This window comes from Podarcis tiliguerta (genome assembly GCF_965153285.1).
Source record: "Podarcis tiliguerta genome assembly, chromosome: 16".
Lineage (NCBI taxonomy): Eukaryota > Metazoa > Chordata > Lepidosauria > Squamata > Lacertidae > Podarcis > Podarcis tiliguerta.
Window position 1 is genome coordinate 7,683,587 of NC_139549.1, and position 27,940 is coordinate 7,711,526.

The 27,940-nt window shown below is 45.7% G+C and overlaps 1 protein-coding gene across 1 annotated transcript; it reads right to left on the bottom strand.

Moving 5' to 3' along the window:
* Nucleotides 1–1,988: 1,988 nt before the first annotated feature.
* LOC310666180 (peptidoglycan recognition protein 3-like) lies at nt 1,989–26,317 on the bottom strand. The gene is made up of 5 exons (XM_083416853.1): nt 26,240–26,317; nt 10,572–10,638; nt 9,373–9,583; nt 7,147–7,265; nt 1,989–2,691 (listed from the first exon to the last, which is right to left on the bottom strand). Exons 2-5 carry the CDS (start codon nt 10,621–10,623, stop codon nt 2,510–2,512), a joined length of 564 nt encoding a protein of 187 aa, XP_083272979.1. The 5' UTR covers nt 10,624–10,638; nt 26,240–26,317; the 3' UTR covers nt 1,989–2,509.
* Between the last annotated feature and the right edge of the window lie 1,623 nt (nt 26,318–27,940).

The following is a 27,940-nucleotide window of genomic DNA, read 5'->3' on the forward strand; positions in this document are numbered from 1 at the left end:
TGCTCCGCTACCAGTTGGGTCAGGAGAGACTGAGGTGGCCTCTGGGTCTAGTAACCCACCGACATCTCCTGAGCTGGAGAGACTAAGGTCTGAGAGAAGGAGAGACCTGAGTACTCGCAGGAGGAGTGCTCACCTTCGGGCGAGACAGGGAGGTGAGTCACCAAGGGATCAGGACCGGCCGTTACTCCCATCAGAGATAAAAGGCTGCTGGACCCTGCCCCAGGTTGCGGGAGCAACATTGCTGCTTGCTGGAACCTGCCTGAGGCCTTGTGCTTGACCTTGCCTGGTTTCCTGCCTTGGCCCTGTCGGACTGACTCCTTGTGAAATCCTTGGATTTGGGACTGGACCTGGACCATGTGGCTCTGGTTAACCCCTGGGCCCAGCACAAGTGGCCAGTGGCTCCTCCTTTGCCTCCTTCTGGTACTGCCACTGGCAGGAGGCTGCTTTGACACTCCTTTCCCTCCGTGGCAGGAAGAGGAGGAGTCAGCCGTTGGAGCCCACACTGCAGTCGGCTCTACACTTCACCTCTGCACTTTTGGAACATGGGGGGGGGGGTTTCCTGGCTTCAACCCCCAAAATATGTGGGGTGCCAAATGGACCCAGCCCCCTGGAGCTGGCCCACTGCTTTGCATTCTTCTATGTGATAACCCTTCACGGCTCCTGAATACCAGCAGGACACGACTGGGAGAGGGCTATTGTTGACGACAGCATGAAATCATGAATCATACTGGGCTAGATTGTCCTGACTTCACAGGGCTGTTATGATGATAAAGCAGAGGGAATGGCTTTGTTTACTACCCTTAACCCCTAGAGAAAGGGTCATCTTAGGAACATAGGAAAATGCTTTCTGCTGTGTCAAGCCATTGGGTCATCTCTTCCAGGTTTCAGGCAATTCCTGCCCCACCTGGCAGTTGTTGGGGATTGAACCTAAGACTTTATGCATGCAGAGCAGGCACTGTTCCACTGAGCTGCAGCTTTTCCTGAGTGTCAGGAATGAGCCAGCTCTAAGCGAAGGGTTACAGCCAACTGCAGAAAGCAGCCAGGAACAGGGAGGCTTTGATGTTAGGCAGGCAAAGGAGAGCTGGCAGCTGCAGAAATCAGCTCTTCCTGACCTTGACTGGCAAGCTGATAACAGAGTAGCTGAGAGCAGGCTAGAACACTGCCAAAGCATGCTAGAAGCTCAAATAGGCACGGAAAAGACAAGGGGACAGTTTGTTGGAAAAGGAAGAGTTGGGCACTAATCTAATCTCTCCAAGGAGTCAACGAATGGGAGGGCTTCTAGATAGGAAGCAAAACAAACGGTGCAAGGGGTGTCGTTTCAATATATTCTGCAAATCCCGGAAGGAATCTTCAGAAGGTTCATCATGAGTAATGATGCAGGAGGCTTTGTTAGAGCTGTCCAGAGCTTTCTGTTTGTTTTTGCAATAAATCCTCCTTTTTAATTATCTACGCTCACTGTATTATCAAGCTGCGAACCTGGACTCCTGATGCTTAGCTGCAAGATGTCAATTACCAAGTGCTATTTTCTGGGGGGCGAGGGGAGAGAGGAGGCCAGAACTCACCATGAATGCCTCTCATGTTCTCTTATAATGGCAATGATGCCTGCCTGAGAGGTTCAGGAACTGAGTTCCAGTGCGTTTTGGCTGAAATAAAGCCCTGCATGTCCCACCACCACTCCAGGCTGTTTCCTCTCTCAGAATTAAGCAGAGCCACAGATTCCAAAACACAAAGGACTGTAGATCTCTTTATTTACACCACAACAATGTTGATTCTAAGCTCCCCCTTGTGGAATTCGTGTGTAAATATATTAACATGTTAAGCAACCGCCATGATGCAACCCAACCATCTAGAGCAGGCACGTCCAACTCCCAAGAGACTTGTGATCTACTCACAGTATTAAAAAACTGGCAGTGATCTACCAATTGTCATTGGAGAATGAACCAGATTTGCTGAGCTTTTTTTAGGAGCCAAAGTTTTTTTTTTTGGGGGGGGGGGGTTACAAATCACCAGGGGACAAAAGATAAACCAAGAACACCCCACGATCAACCAGTAAGTCGCGATCAACCTGTTGGACATGTCTGATATCTGGAACGCCCAAATCATATATGCTCAAAGCAAACTCAGTCTTGTTACGTTGCCAAAACCGCACTGCACACATGCAAGAGGGAGAGATCAGCAGGTTAAGGGGGATGCCAAAATTAGCAGAAGTGCAAGAGATCATTAATGAGAGAACCGCTAAGGAGAGTTTTATTTAAAAACCTAAAAACAGCACAGTACGTACCTGCTGAGCATGCTTAGCAGCCACTGAACAATGAGTGCCTTTTGGAGAGAGGAAATGGAAAACAGCGGAATGGTGAAATGAAATATCCTGGGGAAAGGCATGTCTGAACGGATGGAAACCTCAACAGTTGCAGTCCAGGCTGTGGCATTTTGTTGTAAGGTCTCACTTGGAGCCACCCTCATTCCTCTCTAACACTTCCAGCTCTGCAGCGGATGAGTGAAGAAGTCTTCAGTTGTGCCTGTAATTGGGCCACTTGGAAATTTCCGAACGAATCGGCTCTCCGGGAGAAACAAGATTACTGACGTCGCTGTGGGCTACTACGAGGTAATCTGGAGAGAGGTACCCGACCTTGACAGAGAAGTCAAGCAGGCACTTCAAAGCTTTCCATGCTGCTTCATTGGGAGACCTCTCTAGAAGAGAAAAGGATGGTGGCATGAGACTCCAGAGTTTTTACAAACACACCCGTTAGCTATGCAATTTTTTTTAAGAGCATAAGAAGAGCCCGCAGGATTAGGCCACATGCCCATCTGGACCAGCATTCTGTTCTCACAGTGGCCAACCAGATTTCCCTGAGAAACCACTGGTCTGATCCAGCCAGGTTCTAAGTCCATTTTCCAGCATCCTATTTCACAGTAGCTAGCCAGACGTCTCTGGTTAGCCCACAAGCTGAAAATGAGTGCTCTCCAACTCTTGTTTCCCATTGACCGGAGGTAGACCAAAGACATAGCTGTTGATAGCTTTATTCTCCATGAATCTGCTTAATCTCCTTTTCAACAAAGGGACTCAATAGATCTATGTGAATGGACTCATCACTCTAGAACATTCTAGAATGTCTTCGGCCATGCGCCATGTTTTCAGAGCACACACCTGGAGGGCAGGTGGGGGAAAGCAGGGGTGTTGCATCAAAGCATACAGTGGTACCTCGGGTTACATACGCTTCAGGTTACATACACTTCAGGTTACATATGCTTCAGGTTACAGACTCCGCTAACCCAGAAATATTACCTTGGGTTAAGAACTTTGCTTCAGGATAAGAACAGAAATCGTGCTCCGGCAGCGGGAGGCCCCATTAGCTAAAGTGGTGCTTCAGGTTAAGAACAGTTTCAGGTTAATAACTGACCTCCGGAACAAATTAAGTTCTTAATCCGAGGTACCGCTGTACTTCAGTTTCTTCCGTGAAACAAAAACTGGAGAACATTCACTTCTGAAAGATTGCTCTGTAGCAAGCTGACTCTTTCACACACATCCAGGCCTAATTTAGGAATGTATCACAGAGCAACCTTTGACTTCAGAGGACCAACACCCTCCCCTTCAGGACAATGCAAACTGTGTTCCCTTGAGAACCTCCCAAGAGTGGAATTCATCCAGAGATTCCTCTGCACCATCCCATACAAAGCATGCAGTCCAAAGGTTGAGATCATTAGCGAACATAAGCCTGGCTAGTGGATCAACCCAATGGCCCCATCTAGTCCAGCATCCTGTTCCCACAGTGGCCAACCAGATGCTTCCATGGGAAGCCTGCAAGCAGGACAACAACAACTCATAGAATCATAGAGTTGGAAGAGACCACAAGGGCCATCGAGTCCAAGCAGGAAACACCATCAGAGCACTCCTGACATATGGTTGTCAAGACTCTGCTTAAAGACCTCCAAAGAAGGAGACTCCACCACACTCCTTGGCAGCAAATTCCACTGTCAAACAGCTCTTACTGTCAGGAAGTTCTTCCTAATGTTTAGGTGGAATCTTCTTTCTTGTAGTTTGGATCCATTGCTCCGTGTCCGCTTCTCTGGAGCAGCAGAAAACAACCTTTCTCCCTCCTCTATGTGACATCCTTTTATATATTTGAACATGGCTAACATATCACCCCTTAACCTCCTCTTCTCCAGGCTAAACATGCCCAGCTCCCTTAGCCGTTCCTCATAAGGCATCGTTTCCAGACCTTTGACCATTTTGGTTGCCCTCCTCTGGACTCGTTCCAGTTTGTCAGTGTCCTTCTTGAACTGTGGTGCCCAGAACTGGACACAGTACTCCAGGTGAGGTCTGACCAGAGCAGAATACAGTGGCACTATTACTTCCCTTGATCTAGATGCTATACTCCTGTTGATGCAGCCCAGAATTGCATTGGCTTTTTTAGCTGCCACGTCACACTCCCCCGATTCCCAGCATCTGGTTTTGAGAAGCTTACAGCCTCCAACAGGGGTAAAACATAGAATAGAATAGAATTTTATTATTACAGTCACAGACCAGTTCCAGGTCACTTACAATATCAGGAAACTCATAAAACACAACAGGAATACATTAAATTACAATTGGGTATAACAGAGACAATTCAGATATAGTGGCAGTTTAAAAAATATGTTAAATCTTGATCACTAAAATATAACCTAAACTTATTATTCAAAACCTTAATCATTTTGGTAGTACAGCTTGTTCCCTAAGTTTTATGGCAGCCGCACCGAAGTTGGTCACCCTTAGCGTGATCTCTAGATCCTTGTCCTCTACCAGCAGTTTTAGACATTGAAATTCGGACCCATTTGGAGATTTTTGTGTAACAGGAGTGATAAATACCGAGCGTATATCCCCGTGGAAATGGCAGCGTAACAAGACCCGAGAGACAGTTTCTACCTCCATCAAGCCACAGGGGCAGACTCGTTCTGCATATGGTTTACCCTCGAATCTGCCCTGCATTAAGGCAGATGGCAGCACGTTGAATCTAGCGAGGGTAAATGACCGTCTGTATTTGGGTATTTGTAATTTTGACAAGTACAGGACGCAGGTGGCACTGTGGGTAAAAGCCTCAGCGCCTAGGGCTTGCCGATCGAAAGGTCGGCGGTTCGAATCCCCGCGGCGGGGTGCGCTCCCGTTGCTCGGTCCCAGCGCCTGCCAACCTAGCAGTTCGAAAGCACCCCCGGGTGCAAGTAGATAAATAGGGACCGCTTACTAGCGGGAAGGTAAACAGCGTTTCTGTGTGCTGCGCTGGCTCACCAGGTGCGGCTTTGTCACGCTGGCCACGTGACCCAGAAGTGTCTCCGGACAGCGCTGGCCCCTGGCCTCTTGAGTGAGATGGGCGCACAACCCTAGAGTCTGTCAAGACTGGCCCGTACAGGCATGGGTACCTTTACCTTTACTTTAATTTTGACAAGTAATTTGCTGGGGTAAATCCTCTCCCATTATCTTTTATTCATCTCGCTCACGTGGCATTGGAGTTCCACATCCCAAATTCGTTGGCGGATTATTGCTCTAGCTTTCTCATAACCTACAGCCTGTGGGGGAAACCTCTTAGCCTCTTAGCTTTTCATGCAGTGTAGCTTTCCATTTAGGTTGGTAGGAATCCAGTAGGGTTAAGGGTGCCAACCCAACAGGGGTAAAAACAGGGGTAAAACACAGTCCCTGTGGCTTGTAGCCATGGAGAGCCTTCTCCTCCATGATCCTGCTGGAGAGGTTTGTCATTCTGAGGCTCAACAGTGGTGACTCTTGGGTCATTTGTGGGAGCATCAGCTTGAGGAGGAGACCAGGAAACCTCCAGAGTTTGCTGATCTACAACTCCCTGGCCACTGGGCAGGGCTATGTGTGGCTGATGAGAACAATCTTATTGGGAGACTCACTGGGAATCTATAGGCCCTTTTTATGATGGTAGATAGCCAGTGCCATTAGGAAGGATGAAGGCAGACCAGCAACCCCGTGGCTCATATTGAAATACTGCCCCTCACTGAGGCCAGACTTAGATTCACAAAAAGTTTAGAGGTATGCGTACTCCTGAGTCCCCCCAGAAAAAAATCACTGGTTTAATAATAATAATAATAATAATAATAATAATAATAATAATTTATTTATTTATACCCCGCCCATATGGCTCGGTTTCTCCAGCCACTCTGGGAGGCTTTCAACAGAATATTAAAATACAATAATCTATTAAACATTAAAAGCTTCCCTAAACAGGGCTGCCTTCAGATGTCTTCTAAAAGTCTGGTAGTTGTTTTTCTCTTTGACATCTGATGGGAGGGCGTTCCACAGGGTGGGAGCCACTACCAATAAGGCCCTCTGCCTGGTTCCCTGTAACCTCACTTCTTGCAGCGAGGGAACCGCCAGAAGGCCCTCGGCACTGGACCCCAGTGTCCGGGCAAAACGATGGAAGTGGAGATAGATAGATAGATGAGATGAGATGATAGATAGATAGATAGATAGATAGATAGATAGATAGATGATAGATAGATAGATATAGATAGATAGATAGATGATAGATAGATGATAGATAGATAGATAGATAGATAGATAGATAGATAGATGATAGATAGATAGATAGATAGATGATAGATAGATGGATAGATAGATAGATAGATAGATGATATAGATAGATAGATAGATATATATAGATAGATAGATAGATGATAGATTAGATAGATAGATAGATAGATAGATGATAGATGATAGATAAATAGATGATAGATAGATGATATAGATAGATAGATAGATAGATAGATAGATAGATAGATAGATAGAGATATAGATAGATAGATAGATAGATAGATAGATAGATAGATAGATAGATGATAGATAGATGATAGATAGATAGATAGATGATAGATAGATAGATAGATAGATGATATAGATTCCTCTGTTCCTCTTAAAGTTACCCCTTGATCCATCACCATGGGGACTGGAATCTTCGTTTCTAGGCATGAGGCCATAGCTCAGTGGTAGAGCACCTGCTTTGCTTGCAGAAGGTTCCAGGTTCAATCCCCAGCATCTCCAGGTAGGGCTGGGGAAAGACCGTTCTCTGAAACCAGTCGGTGCGGGAAATACTGAGTTAGATGAGCCAATGATATGACTCGGTTAAAGGTCTCCTAAGGCCTGGATCTACTCACCTACAAAGGTGCCAATGAAAGCGATGCCGAGGGACAAATCGTTGTAGCCGTAGGTGTGAGATCCAACATTGCGCCAGCCGCGCCCTTCATACACAAGCCCATCCTCACCAATCAGGAAGCTGGAAGGAAGGAAGGAAGGAAGGAAGGAAGGAAGGAGAGAGAGAGAGAGAGAGAGAGAGAGAGAGAGAGAGAGAGAGAAAGAAAGAAAGAAAGAAAGAAAGAAAGAAAGAAAGAAAGAAAGAGAGAGAAAATATATTCTTGTGAGCTGCTGTGACTTCTGTACTCCAAAACTCCAAAGACTAAGGATGGGGAGAAATCTGCATCTCCTCAAAGAATTCACCGTAATCGAATCCTACAAAATCTACTTTCTCCCCTGAATTTTACAATCCAGATCTCCAACAATCCAGTTCTCCAATACATATATATATATATATATATGGAAAATGAAAACAACATACAAGAATGCATTATATTAAACTGTCTGCAAAGAAACGAAGACAATAGGCAAAATATTGAAATTTAATGTCAATATTTTAATTAAATTTACATTTAATTAAAATAATGTTTTAATTAAAATACAAATTGTAACAAATGTTCATGGTGGCTTTTTAAAAATAGCAGCAAAGCAAATTGAAGAAGTAGCAAACTGAACTTACGTTATGGAAGAGACACAGAGAGAAATTGAACAGATATGGCTTCTTACATTGAAGGGTGTGAAAGGAAGTGAGTGAGAGATCGAGTGTGCCCTTCTTTTCTCACTTTTCCCCTTTACACCTCTTGTTTTGTTTGCTAGATAGATGCAAATACCTCATCCAAATGAGGCCTCAAAGTGACTAATCTTTTAAAGCCATACAAGACGGTGACCTTCACGCCCCTTGTGGGAGTTAGTGCGATCATTTAACGATTTGTTGTTGTTAAAATTTATTAGTTGCTCTTTTTTTTTTTTCCAAAAGCAACTGAAATAGACTTACAGCAGAAAAAGTAAACAACACATGCATATATCATTGCTACACATGTGTTATAAAACAAGCAAAATGGACCGTGCTTAAAGTCGTCTAGGTCCTTCAATACATGCAAAATTCTAGTCTAAAAGCAAAAATACAGCAGCAATTTCCTATATGGAAAAACAAACAACACGGATTCACAGCAATATGAATTCAGTGTGATTGTAGTAAGACTTGAAGCTCTTTTTAACAGTTATTGACTTGGTGCATTATTCTGGAATCCAACACCTTTCTCAGTCACTTTTTAAATAAAAAACAGAGTTAGTTGTTTACAATGATGCGCTGTGTGAAGATGTCCTTTCTTTTGTTTGTCGTGTATCTTGCAACATTTAATTCCACTGGAATATCCCCAAGTTCCAGTGTAATGAGGGCTCATCGCAAACTCGGTTGAATTACTAATTGGCAGGTTGGGGCTCACAATACCTGAATCTATTTTATTGCCTCAGTTCCTCTGTTGTTTGCAAAAGGGGTTCAGATTATTCTGAGCCTATCCGACCCAGCTCTGAAGCAGTAAGCGCTATGGGACAAAGAGCTGCCTCTTTGCTTTATGTTTGAGCTTCAGTGCTACCTCGGGTTACATACGCTTCAGGTTGCATACGCTTCAGGTTACAGACTCCACTAACCCAGAAATAGTACTTCGGGTTCAGAACTTTGCTTCAGGATGAGAACAGAAATCGTGCTCCGGCGGCGTGGCAGCAGCAGGAGGCCCCATTAGCTAAAGTGGTGCTTCAGGTGAAGAACAGTTTCAGGTTAAGAACGGACCTCCGGAACGAATTAAGTACTTAACCTGAGGTACCACTGTATAGGGAAACCCATTCAGGCAGTATATATATATGTATATATACAGTCGTACCTTGGTTCCTGAACAGTTTAGTTGCACAACAATATGGCTCCCAAACACCCCAAACCCAGAAGTAAGTGTTCCAGTTTGCAAACGTTTTTCGGAAGCCGGACATCCGACGCGGCTTTTGTTTGAGTGCAGGAAGCTCCTGCAGCCAATCGGAAGCCACGCTTTGGTTTTTGAATGGTTTCGGAAGTTGAACAGACTCCCAAAATGGATTAAGTTCAAGAACCAAGGTACCACTGTAGGCTACTTTATTGTTAAGCTGATATTTGAAGCGGCTTACGCAAAGTCAAACAGCGATCTCGGCTAACAGAAATGCAGCAAGGAAAAGAGACAATTAAGATATTTTAGTACAAGAATAAAGAACAACGCTCTTACTTATAGGCCACATCGCACCACCCTTTGAGGCCCAGGTGATAATCCTGAGCATTCCTGACTTCTCTGGAGCATTCGGCTCGCGTTTTGCACGGATTCTGAGCCGTGTGGATGATGATGACGTACTCAGGCGGGAGGGCCTTCAACGGTTCAGAGCAGTTGGCCGGCTTTGCACCCCACTTGGAGGGGGTGATGAGTTTGAAGCACCCCGAAGCTGGGAACACACAAAAGGAAAACTGCGAAGTGATACGGGTGTGTGAAACCAGGGCTCACAGCGTTCCTTCCAAGCTCCACCACTCCTCTTGATTCCAATGCAAGCCAACCGATGGCTAAAATCCTAACTGAGGTCTGCTCAATGAATTATGGCAGTGCCGGATTTATGTATAAGCTAAACAAACTATAGCTTAGGGCCCCACTCCCTGGGGGGGGGGGGGGCCAAAAAATTAAAGGAATAAAACTGGATGTCCATTTCCAAAATATAAGATAAAAAACAAATAAAATCAAACCTACATACAGCAGGTTGGCTCCTATTTGTGATGTGCAAATGGCTTTAGATACCTGTTAGGTCCATAAATTTCTATATATGGGACGTGGGTGGCGCTGTGGGTTACACCACAGAGCCTAGGGCTTGCCGATCAGAAGGTTGGCGGTTCGAATCCCTGCGATGGGGTGAGCTCCCGTTGCTCAGTCCCAGCTCCTGCCAACCTAGCAGTTCAAAATCACGTCAAAGTGCAAGTAGATAAATAGGTACCGCTCCGGCGGGCAGGTAAACGGTGTTTCCGTGCGCTGCTCTGGTTTGCCAGAAGTGGCTTAGTCATGCTGGCCACATGACCCAGAAGCTGTACGCCTGCTCCCTCAGCCAATAAAGCGAGATGAGCGCCGCAACCCCAGAGTCAGTCACGACTGGACCTAATGGTCAGGGGTCCCTTTACCTTTATTATGTGCAAATGGCTTTAGATACCTATTACGTCCATAAATTACCGTATAGCATATATTCAACACAAAAAACAGTGACAATTTGTCGTTGACAAAGGACAGGTAGACAGTAAAGGACCTCATTACCTTCAGTAGCTTAGGGCCTCATCAAACCTAAATCCGACCCTGAATTATGGTAACTCTATCCCCATGCATTATCAGGTGGTACAGTCATGCTGATGATCATACCACATCCTCCTGTTGTTTCAATTGGCTTTCAAGTTTACCTTGTGACAGAGCACACAGAATAAGCAGAATAATCTCTTGGCTGGCCATCATCTTGCTATTAAAGACCTGTGGTAAATAAAATATTGATGGGTTAAAGCTGGTCTAGACAACATTATATATAATCCAAGTTTGTGAGGAGAGATATTGCAGTAGACAACATTCTATGAAACAAAGAGATGGAAGGCTTACATTTAATCACAAGACTATTCATAATATATTTGCAGAATATTATTCTGATTTATATCAAATAACTGAACCTTTGGAGAATAAGACTGAGTTATATTTGGGAAATGTAAGACTGCAATTTGAAAGCTGAAACATTATTTTTTTCATTATTATAATTGTATCCCACCCTTTATCCATAGATCTCTGGGCAGTTCACAGCATACCTGATGTGACTAATTTTGTATAATGAGGTATGGCAGGGAAGAGGCACCCAAAAGACATTGAATGCTTCTCAGATTATTGTCTCACTCAAACCTAGACAAGATAGGCAGGAAGTGGGATCATACAGACCTTTCACCCTGCTTAATCAGGATTAAAGAAAATGATTATATCAGTTTTGGCATCTCATGTGTGCAGGTTGATTGCAACAATTATGAATTTAGATCAGACAGGGTTCATACCCAATACACATATGGCAGATCCAGTATGCTATTTATTAAATGTAACATTTGATTATAGAAGGAGGAAAACTCCATTGGGTACAGATACCTATAAAGCATTTGATTCCCTGGAATGGTGTTGCTTGTTGGGTGTTTTGAACAAATACCAGTTGGAGGATAAATCTACAGCAGCAACTGCTTAGTTGTTATAAAGTGAATTATGCCACAGTGTGTACCCATGAGGAGGAATTAAAGAACCTTTTAATGAGGGTGAAAGAAGAGAGTGCAAAATATGGTCTGAAGCTCAACATCATAGCCACTGGTCCCATTACCTCCTGGCAAATAGAAGGGGAAGAAATGGAGGCAGTGAGAGATTTTACTGTCTTGGGCTCCATGATCAGTGCAGATGGCGACAGCAGCCACAAAGTTAAAAGACACCTGCTTCTTGGGAGAAAAGCAATGACAAACCTAGACAGCATCTTAAAAAGCAGAGACATCACCTTGCCAACAAAGGTCCATATAGTTAAAGCTATGGTTTTCCCAGTAGTGATGTATGGAAGTGAGAGCTGGACCATAAAGAAGGCTGATCACCAAAGAATTGATGCTTTTGAATTACAGTGCTGGAGGAGACTCTTGAGAGTCCCATGGACTGCAAGAAGATCAAACCTATCCTTTCTTAAGGAAATCAGCCCTGAGTGCTCACTGGAAGGACAGATCGTGAAGCTGAGGCTCCAAGACTTTGGCCACCTCATGAGAAGAGAAGACTCCCTGGAAAAGACCCTGATGTTGGGAAAGATGGAGGGCACAAGGAGAAGGGGACGACAGAGGACAAGATGGTTGGACAGTGTTCTCGAAGCTACCAGCATGAGTTTGACCAAACTGCGGGAGGCAGTGGAAGGCAGGAGTGCCTGGTGTGCTCTGGTCCATGGGTTCACAAAGAGCTGGACACGACTAAACAACAACAACAGTACCCAGGATCAGGATTCCTCACCGACTTTTATTTGAAGGGGTCCTAAACAGAGATGTCCCTGGTCCCCATTGCTCTTCACTCTTTTTGCATCTGGCTGAATTTACGAGGGGACAGTGCAGAGAACACTTGTTGAGTCTTTATGCTGATGATACGGCGTGTATGTTGAGAGATCCTAACAGGGCTTTACTGGCAGCATCACCAGAATAAATTACATTTTGATGAAGCAGTAGTTCTGCATACAGATTTGGATGAATCTATTATTTCCTCACAGATTGTCCTTTGCCTCAGGCAGAGAGGGCAGGGGAGACAAGCACAGTAGGGCTGGATTTCCACATTTGGAAGGAAGTGAAGCCAGACACATGTACCATCCAAAGAGAGCCTCCCCATAAGACCATTTGCAACAATATACGGTGCCACAGAAAAGGGGAGGGGTCATACTTTCAGTCCTGGGGTCCTCCAGGTGTGATTGGCTTCCAACTCCCATCAGCGCCAGCCAGCACGGCCAATGCTCAGCAATGATGGGAGATGGAGTCCAGCAACTTCTGAAGGGCTACATGTTCCCCATTCCAGCATTATAAAGAGTCAGACTTTGGTCCATCTGGTTCAGCACTGTCTGCATTGAGAAGCAGCAGCTCTCCAGGATTCAAACAGGGGTCTTCCCCAGTCCTACCCAGAGAGACCTCCTGCGTGTCCACTTTGCCATGGAGGTATAATCATCCTCACCTTCAAAAAAAGAAGATGGGCAGATGCTGTTGGGTTCTACCTGCCAACTGCTCCAGCCAGCATGGTCAACAGCCAGGGTTGATGGAAGATGTAATGGTCCCACAAATGTTGCTGGACCTATCATCCCCTGTGAGCACAGCCAATGGCCAGAGTTGGCAGGTCTTGTAGTCCAAAAGAGGGCCACAGATTTCCCCAGCCCAGCTGTAGCATCATTAGACCTAGGATAGCTCAGTCAATAGAACTTGACCCTCGCGATCCCTTCCAATTCTGGAGTTCTATGAGTCTATGAAGGGACGCGGGTGGTGCTGTGGGTTAAACCACAGAGCCTAGGACTTGCCAATCAAAAGGTCGGCGGTTCGAATCCCCACGACAGGGTGAGCTCCCATTGCTCAGTCCCAGCTCCTGCCAACCTAGCAGTTCGAAAGCACATCAAAGTGCAAGTAGATAAATAGGTACCACCCCGGCGGGAAGGTAAACGGCGTTTCCGTGCACTGTTCTGGTTCGCCAGAAGCGGCTTAGTCATGCTGGCCACATGACCCGGAAGCTGTACACCAGCTCCCTTGGCCAATAAAGCGAGATGAGCGCTGCAACCCCAGAGTCGGCCACGACTGGACCTAATGCTCAGGGGTCCCTTTACCTATGAGTCTATGAATCTAAAGCCCAGCAATAAGAACGGATAATCCCAAGAACAAAATTATCTATCCACACTGCTGCCTCCCATCAGCCAACAGTCAGAGATAATGGGAGCTGGAGTCCAACAACATCAGAGTGGGGAAGTAATGAGCTCCCCGTCCCTGGCCTAGCCCATTTCTTGAAAGCACAGAAACAATTGAGGACCTACCTGTGCCCGGTTTAAGCTTAGCCTTCCTTCTAAAAGCTGCCGGTTTTACCTCTCTCCCTTTTTAAAGGGAGGCGGAGGATTGTGGGGAAAGTCAGAATGTCGAAACCAGCCAGGAGCCCTGGGCGAGGTGTCGCCAGGCTGTGGATCCTGGCAGCAGCGAGGGTGTGAACAGAGGAATAATAAGCAAGGGTTATGAAACCCCCTAGTATTGGTGCCGATCCATCAAGTCACAGAGACAAAACCAGAGGAAGCAAAGGCTTTATCTCTTGGAGGATTATGTAAGCGAAACGCTTTTGCAGAAGGCATCTATGCTGGGACAAGGGAAACCCAGCTGTTATGTTGTGTTAATTATAATATGAGTTATGATGTGTCACGCCACCTGCCTTAGAGATGCTTAATATCCCAGGGAAGGCTTCAGTGACTCAAGGAGATTTCTGTTGAGACAAACTGTAAAAAAACAACAACACCAAGGTGAAATTAAGCAGGAAAGCACAAGCATTGCTTGCAAGCCAGTCATAGCTTTCATCCTGGCATCTCCATGTATTATTATTATTATTAATTATTATTATTATTATTAAATAAACAAATACATTTGTATATCACTTTACAGTGGTACCTCGGGTTACAGACGCTTCAGGATACAGATGCTTCAGGTTACAGACTCCGCTAACCCAGAAATAATACCTCGGGTTAAGAACTTTGCTTCAGGATGAGAACAGAAATCGCACCACCGCAGCGGGAGGCCCCATTACCTAAAGTGGTACCTCAGGTTAAGTACAGTTTCAGGTTAAGAACGGACCTCCAGAACAAATTAATTTCTTAACCCGAGTACCACTGTATACCTGCAAGTCTCAGGGGTGGTTCACAAGATAAAATCACAATACAGTGGAACCTGGGTTGTCAAACATACAGTATTTTTCTGTGTATAAGACGATCCCTATTTTGGGTGACTCAAATTCAAGAAAATGGGGGGAGATGGCCCAAAGTTGTTTAACTTGGGGGGGCGGGCATTGCCCAAGGTTGTTGAGCTTTTTTTTAGGGGGGGTGTGCAGAAAATCACTAACCCGACTTACAAACGCTGACAATCATTCGCATCACTGATGCCAAAATCGTCTACCTGCTCACTAACAGCAGCCGGCAATCGCACACTCAATTGCCGCAGCAGCAACCAATCCACAGCAGCCCTTGCCACAGCCACCAACCACCCCCGAAGCTTGCGACTGCAACCAATCACCCATCACCCCAATGCACTATCCGTGTATAAGACGACCCCCTTTTTTTAACATTATTTTAGAGTTAAAAAAACCTTGTCTTATACACAGAAAAGTATGGTAAATAATCGTTTTTAATACAATCTCATTGTCACGTGGGTTCCTTTAACCTTGGACTCAGCTACTCAGCTGCAAATAAAATGTTTTAAGTGTGTTTTAAGTGCCATATACAATGGAACACTAGATGGCGATGGTGAGCCATATGGAAAATTCAATGTATTTTTTAAAACGCTTTTTAAAAAAGCATTTTCAGAACAGGGGGGGTGTATGTGTGTAATTTTTATTCAATTTTCTGTTTTACAATTACAAATATTCATTTTAAACAATCTTAACATATCAGTGACTTCCCTTCTTCTCTTTCCATGGTTTATTTTCCATACCATAAATCCCTGCTTATTTTACAGTATTTCCATTCAGTATTTCCATTATTACATCCATCAAAACTCGTTTACCCTGTTAATGCTGCCAACATTTTCAAGTGTACACAATCCCCCCCCCCCCAATATATTCAACAAACGTTTTCCAATCTTTTCTAAACATATGTTCTTCTTGTTCTCTTATTCTATATGATAGGTCCACAAGCTGCGCATATTCCACCAGTTTAAGTTGCCATTCTTCTTTAGTCAGGACCTCATTCGCTTTCCACTTTGGGGGCTAACAAAACACCAGCTGTAGAACGTTCTTTTTTTTATGTGTGTAGACTCCAACCTTGTCTTGCCTCTTCATTTGCAAGGCAGCCTGCCGAGTCCTATTGTGCCACAAGGTGGCAGCATGCGGCATCAAGAACTTTGCCAAAAGGCAATGCCACCCTCAGTTTTGGTTCCTGCATATCTGTTCTATATAGCTTTATTTGGGTCCAAGTTAACTTCTATCAATGGTATTGTCACGGTCCGGTTCATGGGCGATCGAAGTCCTGGCAGGGGACATCAGGACCGGGGGCAAGATGGTGGGGTGGGATCAGGGACGGGGGTCCAGAAGCCAGGAGTCAGGAAGCCAAGAGTCCAAGGGTCAGGAAGCCAGGAGTCACGAAGGCGAGGTTCAAGGATCAGGAAACAAGAAGCCAAACACAGCAAGGCAGGGAGCGTGTTGCTGTGGCAAAGAGCCGAAGGGAAATGCTGACCTTATATCCCTTCCCAGCTCTTGCCACCAGGTGCTGTGAGTTACCAATTGGCCTCACCTGTGCGGACGCGCCTTACCTCTTCAGAACAAACTTAGGAAAGCCCCAGTCCTGCAAAGTCCTACTGCTCACAGGGCCTGGCTCCTGCATGCACACCTGACAGGTATGGTCTATATACAGTGGTACCTCAGGTTACATACGCTTCAGGTTACAGACTCCGCTAACCCAGAAATAGTACCTTGGGTTAAGAACTTTGCTTCAGGATGAGAACAGAAATCGTGCTCTGGTGGCACAGCAGCAGCAGGAGGCCCCATTAGCTAAAGTGGTGCTTCAGGTTAAGAACAGTTTAAGGTTAAGAACAGACCTCTAGAACAAATTAAGTAGTTAACCCGCGGTACCACTGTACACATAAAGGAATCTGATCTGATGGGGAGAAAGCAAAGCCACTTCCACCTTAAGGAGGAGGTGGGGTTGTGGGCTTCGTGGCCCCTCCACGTGCGTAGGGGGTGGGAGGCCAGCCCCGTGCAATTGGTGGATTCCCGGCTGCATCACCTCCTAGCCAGCCAATCAGGTTGCTCCCGGGGCATGGCCTGCCCTATTTAAGGCAGGACGCAGCCGTGGATCTCCCTCTTTGTCCACCCTCCAGCTATTCCTGCTTTTCCCACCCTCCCGCCCTATAAGGTTTTCGTTCCTTGACCTTGCTTGGTCGCCATCGAGGGGCCTGGTAGGAATTGTTCCACTTGGCAAAATTGGCACCAGCCACTTGGTTTTCGCCTGCCTCGTAGCAAATTGTCACAACTTTCTGGGTATTGGTGGTTAGGCACTGATAGTATTCTGTAGATGGAAGAGGGGAGGTAGTGCCATCACCTGCCCCGCATATTGAAGGGTAGTCCGATAAAGGATTCTGGGGGGTGTAGCCCTGTCCGAAGCCTAGGGAGGTGAGGGCCCAAGGCACGCCCCCTATCGGTGATCCTGGGGGAGTTTCTAGTTGATGTGCATCAGCAGGACTCCCCCTACTGGGGGTTAATCCTTCCTAGACTTCCAGCAGACAGGCTAGAGACAGATATAGTCATTTAGGTCCAATGCCTAAGCCAATACTGCTCATCACCTGTAACCAATAAAGTTGTGGCCTGTTTTAGCCCATTAACCTTAATAATTGTGTCATGAGCTCATAGAGACCGCAAGTAGCTAAGCAGAACTTTGGAACCTTCTATGATTTATTTCTACATTTGTATTATATTGATTTAAGATTTGTTTATTTTAATAAAGCTGATATTGTGGGCAGGGCCGGATTTAGGTTTGATGAGGCCCTCGGCTACTGAAGGTAATGGGGCCCTTTATATGTCCAGCTGTCCTTTGTCAACAACAAATTGTCGCTGTTTTTTGTGTTGAATATATCTATATGGTAATTTATGGACCTAATAGGTATCTAAAGCTATTTGCGCATGTTACCATGCAACCAGTCCATGCAGAATGTAGGCACTGTATATACAGAAATGAGCAAACCAGTGATATTTGAGGAAGCAGGTTAGCAGGCAGGGCCCATGACTTACATCATGGGAGCCTACTCAACACAAAACACTTCTTCTGTATGTAGGTTTTATTTTATTTGTTTTTTATCTTATATTTTGGAAATGTACATCCAGGTTTTTTTCCCCTTTATATTTTTTAGGATCCCCCGAGAGAGTGGGGCCCTAAGCTATAGCTTGTTTAGCTTATACGTAAATCCGGCACTGATTGTGGGCAAAGCCTGGGTGCTCCCTGATCTGCAAAAAAAAGGGTATCTCCACTTGCAGAAAAACCTTGCATTCTTCTATTGTGCCACCAGGTGGCAACAAATATTTCCCCAAATGCACAGCAAATTCCCTTTTCCTACAGGAAATAAAAAGAAAGAGCCTACAGTTTCTCCTCACCTCCAGCCACAATATCAGCCCCTCCAAATGTCCGTATTTTCCAGGGACAGTCCCAGATTTTCAGAAGCCATCCTAGTTTCTGATTTGATCCCAGAACATCCCAGTTTTCCTTAGGACGTCCCTATTTTCATCAGAGAAATGTTGGAGGGTATGTAGTTATGTGACCCTGAGCCAAGGAGATAAATAACTATGCAACCTGTAAAAGACATCTGAAGGTAGCCCTGTATAGGAAGGTTTTAAATGCTTAATGTTTTATCATGTTTTTATATACATTGAGTGCCACCCAGAGTGGCTGGGGCAACCCAGTGTTATAAGAATTTTAAGGTCTCAGATAGAGAATAAATATTCATAAATGCACACATATCAAAATACATGAACCCTGTGTCTGAAATAGGACAGGAGAGCAATCCTGAAGCCATTTTTACTCTCCAAATTACCTCAAATATTCCACTGCAATAAGGGAGGCAAATGGGGAAAGCCTTCCCACTGTATTTTTGCTTGCAAATCCTGTCTTAAAGGCGTATTTCTGTACAAACAGGGTGAGCCTGTGACCTGAATTCAGGAACTAAAGAATTAACCATCACAAAAGAATGGCCAGGCTGCCCAGGTAATGCAATCAGTGACCATTATGAGGTATCCTGGCAGACAGGATTTCTGCTGTAGACCGCCTCCTTCTGTGATGGATGTTTGATGTTTTTCGGGGGGGGGGTCTTGGGCTACAGGGTGGGCAATTTCAAAAGTCTATATAAGAGCTTGCGCACCACTGTTTGGGGTTCTCCCACATGTGGTGAGTGGGGACCCTGTTGCAACTGTTCTTTGAATAAAGATCAGGCTTACTAGCCGCTTTGCTTCTCAGTATACTCTGGTGTATACTACACAGCATCTTAAAAAGTGGAGACCTCACCTTGCCGACAAAGGTCCATATAGTTAAAGCTATTGTTTTCCCAGCAGTGATGTATGGAAGTGAGAGCTGGACCATAAAGAAGGCTGGTCGCCGAAGAATGGATGCTTTTGAATTACGGTGCTGGAGGAGACTCTTGAGAATCCCATGGACTGCAAGAAGATCAAACCTCTCCATTCTGAAGGAAATCAGCCCTGAGTGCTCACTGGAAGGACAGATCTGAAGCTGAGGCTCCAGTACTTTGGCCACCTCATGAGAAGGGAAGACTCCCTGGAAAAGACCCTGATGTTGGAAAGATGGAGGCCAGAAGGAGAAGGGGACGACAGAGGATGAGATGGTGGGACAGTATTCTCGAAGCTACCAGCATGAGTTTGACCAAACTGTGGGAGGCAGTAGAAGACAGGAGTGGCTGGCGTGCTCTGGTCCATGGGGTCACGAAGAGCTGGACACGACTAAACAACAACAGTACCCATGATCAGGATTCAGTACCCATGATCAGCACGAAGAGTCGGACACGAGTAAATGACTAAACAACAACAACAACACTCTGGCTGGCCTCTGTTATTTTCTCCTACTGATATAGAGCCCACTTAAAGACTCAATATGGGCTCCAGAACACCCCATAAGGGAAAGGGATCAGTTTTTCTTATAATACCAGTTTATTTATATTATTGTGTATTTTTTATGCTATTCAACGCCCTGCTTCTCAGACTGTGTGAGAGGAGTTAGCACCTAAGCCTACATGTCAAACATACATTTACCAATACATTGGATAGGGGTGTCTTGTGCTGAGCTGATTCACCTTCCAAAGCCTGCTCTGTCCCTTTGCTCTCAAATCTGCCTCACTCAGGAATGTTGCCCTAACCAACTGATTCTTTTTATTATGAGAAAAACCTGTTAAAACTGGTGGCTTTTTGTTTTAAAACCAGCTTGCACTCTCAAGGGAAAACCCAGCTTGAGGAAATTGTGCAAGAATGCAACACTATCCTGAGCAATTTGCAGTCTGTTTCCTCTTAAACCAGATTGCTGTGAGTGCACATCAGAGGAGGCTAAGAGGCCAAATTCTGGCCCCTTTTCATTACCCCAGCAAAACTCCCAGAGTAACCTTGTTACCATTGAATTGATGGGGAACTACCAGCCCACAGGCCTCGTTCAGCCCAGATTTGGCCCATGAGGGCGACCCATTCACACAAACGACACCCATCTACCACCAATACTTTTGATATCAGGTGTGAGATAAGTATGGACAAGGCTACAAATGAAAAACAGGAGCTTAAAGTTGGGTGACCAGTAGTTTAGACCCTCCAAGTGTCCCTGTTTTCCAGGGACAGTCCCGGATTTGCAGAAGCTGTCCTGGTTTCAGATTTGATCCCAGAATGTCCCATTTTTCCTCAGGACGTCCCTATTTTCATCGGAAAAATGTTGGAGGGGATGGAGTTATGCGACCCCTGAACCAAGGAGAAGGGAAGGCATTTAATGTTTAATGTTTCATTATGTTTTTATATATGTTGGAAGTTTGCCCAGAGTGGCTGGAGCAACCTAGTCAAATGGGCAGGGTATTATAATTGTTGTTGTTGTTATTTATTAATGTCCCTAATTTCATCTGAGAAATATTGGAGGGTATGGTAGTTCATTACCAAGCAGGGTTTGCTTTCAGTGTTGGTGCTGACCTTTAAAGCCCTAAACGGCCTCGGCCCAGTATACCTGAAGGAGAGTCTCCACCCCCATCGTTCTGCCTGAACCCTGAGGTCCAGCGCTGAGGGCCTTCTGGCGGTTCCCTCACTGCGAGAAGCCAAGTTACAGGGAACCAGGCAGAGGGCCTTCTCGGTAGTGGCGCCCTTCCATCATATGTCAAGGAAATAAACAACTACAGTGGTATCTCTGGTTACGTACTTAATTAGTTCCAGAGGTCCATTCTTAACCTGAAACTGTTCTTAACCTGAAGCATCACTTTAGCTAATGGGGCCTCCTGTTGCTGCCGCACCGCCGGAGCACAATTTCTGTTCTCATCCTGAAGCAAAGTTCTTAACCCGAGGTACTATTTCTGGGTTAGCGGAGTCTGTAACCTGAAGCGTATGTAACCTGAAGCGTATGTAACCCGAGGTACCACTGTATCTGACTTTTAGAAGACATCTGAAGGCAGCCCTGTTTAGGGAAGTCTTTAACGTTTGAAAATAAGATGCTGGACTAGATGGGCCTGATCCCGCAGCCTATTCTTATGTCCTCGCCTTCTTCATGCACACCTGGGCTTCAGGTTAAGACGGCGACAGGCCAGGTAGCCAGCTCCAGAGCTCTGCGTGCAACCCTGTTCTGCGAAGTTTTTTGTGTATGATGCTGTATTGTGTTTTTTACTATTTTTTTATCATGAGCCGCCATGAGTGGCTGGGGCAACCCAGTCAGATGGACAGCATATAAATATTATTATTGAAGAAGTAGTGATATGCAGTTGAAAATAGGATTAATAGGGCGCATGGAAGGGATGGGGAGGAAGTCAGGAGATTCAAAGTGATCTCGACATTTGGATTCGGAATTGTTTTTGTGGTATGTTTATATTTTCGAAAACCAAATAAAAAATTATTTCAAAAAAATAATTAAAAAATAAATATTGGTATTGGTATTCTTACTATTATCACCACCACCACCATCATTTTGTTCTGCTGTGGCACGATGTCCCCTTTCACTTGCTTTGCAGGTTCAATGGAAATATTCCTACAGCGGCCCTACAATTTCAGAGGGGTTCCAGAATGAACATCAACTCCCCACACAATTCCACTGAGTGCATATTGAAGAAGAAAAATCAGGCTACAACTGTCAAGTTTTCAGAAAGAGAGAGGTGCATCTGGTTCTCCAAACTCACTAGGGCGTACAGACATTTTACCACTCCAGGATGAATCAGGGCTCAGCTGAACTGGAGCCATGGGGTGGTGGCTGCACCAGGTACACCGACATTTCAAAGATCAAAGAAAGGCATTGTTGTAACCTCCCCCAGTTTTCGCTCTGAGGTGGAATGAGCCACACCCATCGCCCATAATAGGGATCGGCAGCAAAAATGCTGCCATTGGACATGTTGCTGTTTAGCATGCCAGCCGGCAAACATGCCCTCTTTCAGAGTACAGTCATACCTCGGGTTACAGACGCTTCAGGCTGCGCGTTTTCGGGTTATGCACCGCACCGAACCTGGAAGTACCGGAACGGGTACCGTTGCTCGGTCCCTGCTCCTGCCAACCCAGCAGTTCGAAAGCACATCAAAGTGCAAGTAGATAAATAGGTACCACTCTGGTGGGAAGGTAAACGGTGTTTCCGTGCGCTGCTCTGGTTCGCCAGAAGCAGCTCAGTCCTGCTGGCCACATGACCCGGAAGCTGTACGCCGGCTCCCTCAGCCAATAAAGCAAGATGAGCGCCGCAACCCCAGAGTAGTCCACGACTGGACCTAATGGTCAGGGGTCCCTTTACCTTTACCCCTCTTCCTGGAGGACTCTGGGAACTGTAGTTTTCTGAGGGAGACAAGGGGTCTCCTGACGACTCTCAGCACCCTTAACAAAATGCAGTTCCTAGAATTCTTTAGAGGAAGCCATGCCTCTTTAAAACGGCATACGACTGCTTAAAATGTATGGTGCGAATTGGGCTTCATTCACTCAGTAGGGATGGATCTGCTAGTTTCATGTCTCTCATCTTTCCCCCACTTTAAAATCAGTTCTTTACGTTTCTGCAGAAATGTGCTTTTGGGTTTTGCAATCCTCGTAAAAATTCACCAGCGTTTTAGTGTGAATTTTTCCTAATAAATACATTTTTCTGTGTGGTTCTTAATACGGTGCATCTTTTTGCAAGCAATTCTCCCAGATAGAATGCATTTTGCATGTTGTTTTTGCTCATATATTCATCCCTATGGACACTTTCCCTTAATAGATTCTGTTTGTTTAAGCACGGTTTGGATGGAGAACAGCATTGCAAAATCCGAAGAACTGCAAAAGGGTGTCTGTGTTTTGGTGGTTATTCTGTTTTGGAAAGGGCCATAATGTCGCTGGTCTCCAAATCCCATCATCCTCAACCATAGAATCATATACCAATTGCAGAGTTGTAAGGGACCACCTTGTTTTGTGTTTAAGATCATTGAGCTCCTATTCAAAAATGAATTCAAATAAATGAATACAGACAGACAGCAAGAATGGTATAAAGATGAGGACTTATTTCTTTATGGCTACACTATGGACAAATATGGAAAATGAATAACAAGATATCAAATGGAAGAAAATAATGTGATAAAATTATATGTGATATAAACAACCAGAAGAAGGAAGGAAGGAGGAAAGTCAGCTCTGAAGAACAAGTATAAATGTAAAATGTAATACAATATGTGTATGTGGAGTATCTAATTGAAAAACTCATAAAGATTATTTGGAGAGAGAGAAATGTCTTCCTTAACCAATTTTGGCCTTTCAAACTATGTCAGAAATACTTGCTATGCTCTAATGTTTATCAAGAAGAGCCAAGGGTGAGAGCTCACACAGGGCACCTGCAATGTCATAAAATTTGCAATATCCACCAAACAGAGATCCCAAGAGAATCAGCCCCCTGGCTGTAGGAAAGAAAAATACTCACCTAGAAGGTAGCTTGCTCCAAAAGGTAGTCAGTCGGTCAGGTGGCTGAATCTAAATCAGAATCAAATCAAGCAAGGGATTCAAGGATGATTATGGGTGTGCAATGCACTAGTCCTGTTGAAGGTCACCGAATAGAATCGTGCGGTGCTAATGAGCAAGGATCAAAAATGGTGGCATTCATAAATTCTCCATGTTTGCTTGTATCTAAGTGTGTCTGATTTCCCCCCTACATAACTGGCTGTTGTAAGTCACCTGCACTGATTTTTCCCCAAGTTTGGATTGGTTTGTTCTGGTGAGGGTGGGGGTGGGATTCAACTGGTTATGTAGCATGTTGATGATGCAATGTTTTGCTGCCGGGGGTCCACATGTAATTGTAAGCTTCTGTAAAGGTCACACAGTAACATGATGAGGGCTCTAGCAAGCTCTTCTGCAGCTAATTTAGATGTTCAAGTCTGGAGAACTTCCATACATTATCAGCTAGCGCTGAGGACAATCGTGGCAGTGGACATAAGAAGATATCTGCTGGATCACAAGAAGAAGAGGAAGAGGAAGAGGAAGAGGAAGAAGAAGAAGAAGAAGAAGAAGAAGAAGAAGAAGAAGAATTTTATACCCTGCCCATCTGGCTGGGCTTCCCCAGCCACTCTGGGCAGCTTCCAACAAAATATTAAAATACAGTAATGCATCAAACATTAAAAGCTTCCCTAAACAGGGCTGCCTTCAGATGTCTTCTAAAAGTCTGGTAGTTGGTCTTCTCTTTGACAGCTGATGGGAGGGCGTTCCATAGGGTGGGTGCCACTACCGAGAAGGCCCTCCACCTGGTTCCCTGTAACTTGGCTTCCTGCAGTGAGGGAACCGCCAGAAGGCCCTCAGAGGTGGACCTCAGTGTCCGGGCAGAACGATGGGGGTGGAGATGCTCCTTCAGGTATACAGGACCGAGGCCGTTTAGGGCTTTAAAGGTCAGCACCAACACTTTGAATTGTGCTCGGAAACGTACTGGGAGCCAATGCAGATCTCTCAGAACCGGTGTTATGTGGTCCCGGCGGCCACTCCCAGTCACCAGTCTAGCTGCCGCATTCTGGATTAATTGCAGTTTCCGGGTCATCTTCAAAGGTAGCCCCACGTAGAGTGCATTGCAGTAGTCCAAGCGGGAGATAACTAGAGCATGCACCACTCTGGCAAGACAGTCTGCGGGCAGGTAGGGTCTTAGCCTGCGTACCAGGTGGAGCTGGTAGACAGCTGCCCTGGACACAGAATTAACCTGTGCCTCCATGGACAGCTGTGAGTCCAAAATGACTCCCAGGCTGTGCACCTGGTCCTTCAGGGGCACAGTTACCCCATTCAGGTCCTCCACACCCGCCCGTCTCCTGTCCCCCAAGTCAGGATTCAACCTCAAACACACACACAACTCTACAAAGGCTGGGGATCCAGTCATGGTTGACCAGATTCCTCCAAGGAACTCGCATGCAGGGCCTGAAGGCAGCAGCTCCCTTGCCCATATTGTCTTCCTCCCAGAATTGAGTGTTCAGCGATATAATAATTGAACATGGGCGTTCTATTGTGTTCACTTATATTCGTACCACCACCACCAGACAGAACCCACAGAAAGCCCTTTGTTGAAGACCTGGACCATGGCTTCCAAAGAACAACACCAACAGCTGTAGTATTACAAAGCCCATCATGCAGCGTGACTGTGAATCAAGACCAGATGCACAATGACAGACCCTGATTTGTATTAAATACAGATGGGATTGTGCTGTGAAGGAAGAATCTGGAAAACCAGCAAAAGGGAGGGGAGAACCAAGAAGTCACCCCCTCACACTGCGGCCACTTAAGGCAGGAGCAGAAGATTAGTGTCAGGGGTGCGTGCAGGAGCCAGGCCCTGTGACCAATAGGACTTTGCAGGACTGGGGCCTTCCTAAGTTTGTTCTGAAGAGGCAAGGCGTGGCCACACAGGTGAGGCCGATTGGTAACTCACAGCACCTGGTGGCAAGAGCCTGGAAGGGATATAAGGTCAGCATTTCCCTTCAGCTCTTTACCACAGCAACACGTTCCCTGCCTTGCTGCGTTTGGCTCCTGGACTCCTTACTTCTTGATCCTCGGACCCCTGACTCCTTGCTTCCTGACCCTCGGACCCTTGGCTTCCTGACTCCTGGCTTCTGGACTCCCGTTCCTGCTCCCACCCCACCATCTTGCCCCTGGTCCCGACGTCCCCAGCTGGACGTCACCCATGACAGTTAGTGGTCTGGGGTCACGGCAGGATGAAGACCTGTTGCAGAAATAGCCCCTTTCTCCTGCATCCAGTCAGCATGAAAGGGGAACTTTGGGGCCACAGGAGGCAAAACAAAAAAGTGCCAACCCCTGATTTAAGGTATGGCAGCAGATGCCTATGTAAATCAGTTCTTCATTCAGAATTACGAAGGCTGGGATCTGTATTTTGTGGCTCACCGGTAGAGCACCTGCCAAAAGCCCAGCTTCAATTCCTGGGCTCTCCAGGCAGGGCTGGAAAACACAAACACCCCACCTGAATCCCTAGAGAGCGGCCGCCAGTCCATGCTGAAACAATACCAAGCTGGAAGGACCAAGGGCATGACTCAACGTGAGTCAGCTTCCCAGTCTCTTTCCCCTATTCCTGGAGCCAACCCCTAACAGTCTTGGGACAATAAGCACAAAGTGGTGCTTTTCTAAAAACTCTGCACAGTCCCGTTCGGACAAAGTTTCATGGCCTCACCTCTTTCTTCCCAGGGAGACGGGCTGTTCTCTGCCAGCCCTTGTGTGTCCAAACCCAAAGGCAAGATATCTTGAGGAACCCGTTTTGCAAGAGGCAAGGAGGCAATCGATGGGGGGGGCAGGAGGGATGTTACTGCTGGAAGTGTCTCAAGTTTCGACCAGTTTCTTAACAGGAAAGTTTAGAAAGAGCAGCCCAGCACAGAGTCGAGAGAAAAAGGCCAGGCTAGAACCAAGTGTCATTTTTCCCACTATTTGACTATTGATCCAAAACCCTGAACTGTATTTTATATAATTGACTTTTTATTTGTATATTGTATTGTTGCTTTCTTGCTAAGGCCAGTGGCTGATGCAAATAAAGATTCATTCATTCAAAACCAAGTGTTGTTGTTGTTATTATTATTATTATTATTATTATTATTATTATTATTATTAGCAGGCCAATGCTGTCTGCAAACATGACATGAAGGCTTGCATCCGGCTGGTTGGGAATCCCTTGCATATAACCGCAGTGCCTGGAGACAGGCAGTCAAGTCATGTATCGATAGCAGTGACCAGAGGAGAAATGACTGCTGGGAGAAGCTCAGAGTGACAATGCCATCATTCATCTGCGATAGCACAACCAGATGCCTTCATCTGCCCCAGCTTCAGCGAAACATGTCTCTCCCGCATCGGTCTCTACAGCCACAGCAGGAACTGCAACCTTCCAACAGCTTGACCTCACCCCCAAAGGCAGCCTCCTCCGTTGTCTCCTGAGATGACGGATGCCAGCCATCATTCTTAACATTTGTTGGCCTCTCTATGCAAAAGACAAGAAATGGTTCAGTAAGACAAAATAAGGATGAGATTAATTAAAAGCGAAAGACACTTAGACAAATGCTAAATGGGTCTCCATTTGCACTGTGCATTAAAAGCAGTATCATACCCCTTTATGGACTCACGGCCTCCCCCCCAAAAAGAATCCTGGGAACTGTAGTTTGTCAAGGGTGCTGAGAGTTGTTAGGACGACCCCACCCAGAGTGCAATTCCCAGAGTTCCATGGGAAGATGCGTTGACTGTTAACCAGTCTGGGAATTGTAGCTCTGTAAGGGGATACAGGTTCTCCCAACAACCTTCTGCCTGCTTGGCAAACTACGGTTCCCTAGGTTCTTTGAGGAAAGCCCTGACTGCTTAACATGGTGTTTCCAGGCAAGCAGTCATCCATTCCCCCAAACTGATTTTGTCCCTCTTGTTTTTGCCCAGGTTGTTTTTCTTTGTCCTCTTGGGTTCGGCAAGAGAAGCTGGGCGGGTTTGTTTGTCGAACTGATTTTCATTATTGCACAAGGTGGCAGTTTTTAGACTAAGCGGTCGGCAGCTGGAAGCCCGTTCCTTGGCCCAAATATCAGCCCAAACTGGAAGCAAATGCAAAGGGAGAGACAGCAGTAAAACAGGCTTTTCCCTCAAGTGAAAACACACATCCCAGGAAAGGGAGATGAGAGACTTCAGTGACTGTCAGCTCAACTAAGAGACCAGCAATTTCTGACCCCTCCTGTCCTCTAACTATTTCCGCTCAAGCTGGACACTAAAAGGTAAAGGTAAAGAGTCCTAGGCTCTGTGGTTTAACGTGCCACCCACGTCCCTTGTCACTAAAAGGAGTATATAACAAAAGAACAAGTACCCGAGCGTGCCTTTCCACTTGCCTTTCCACCTTCGAACGCTGCGTTTA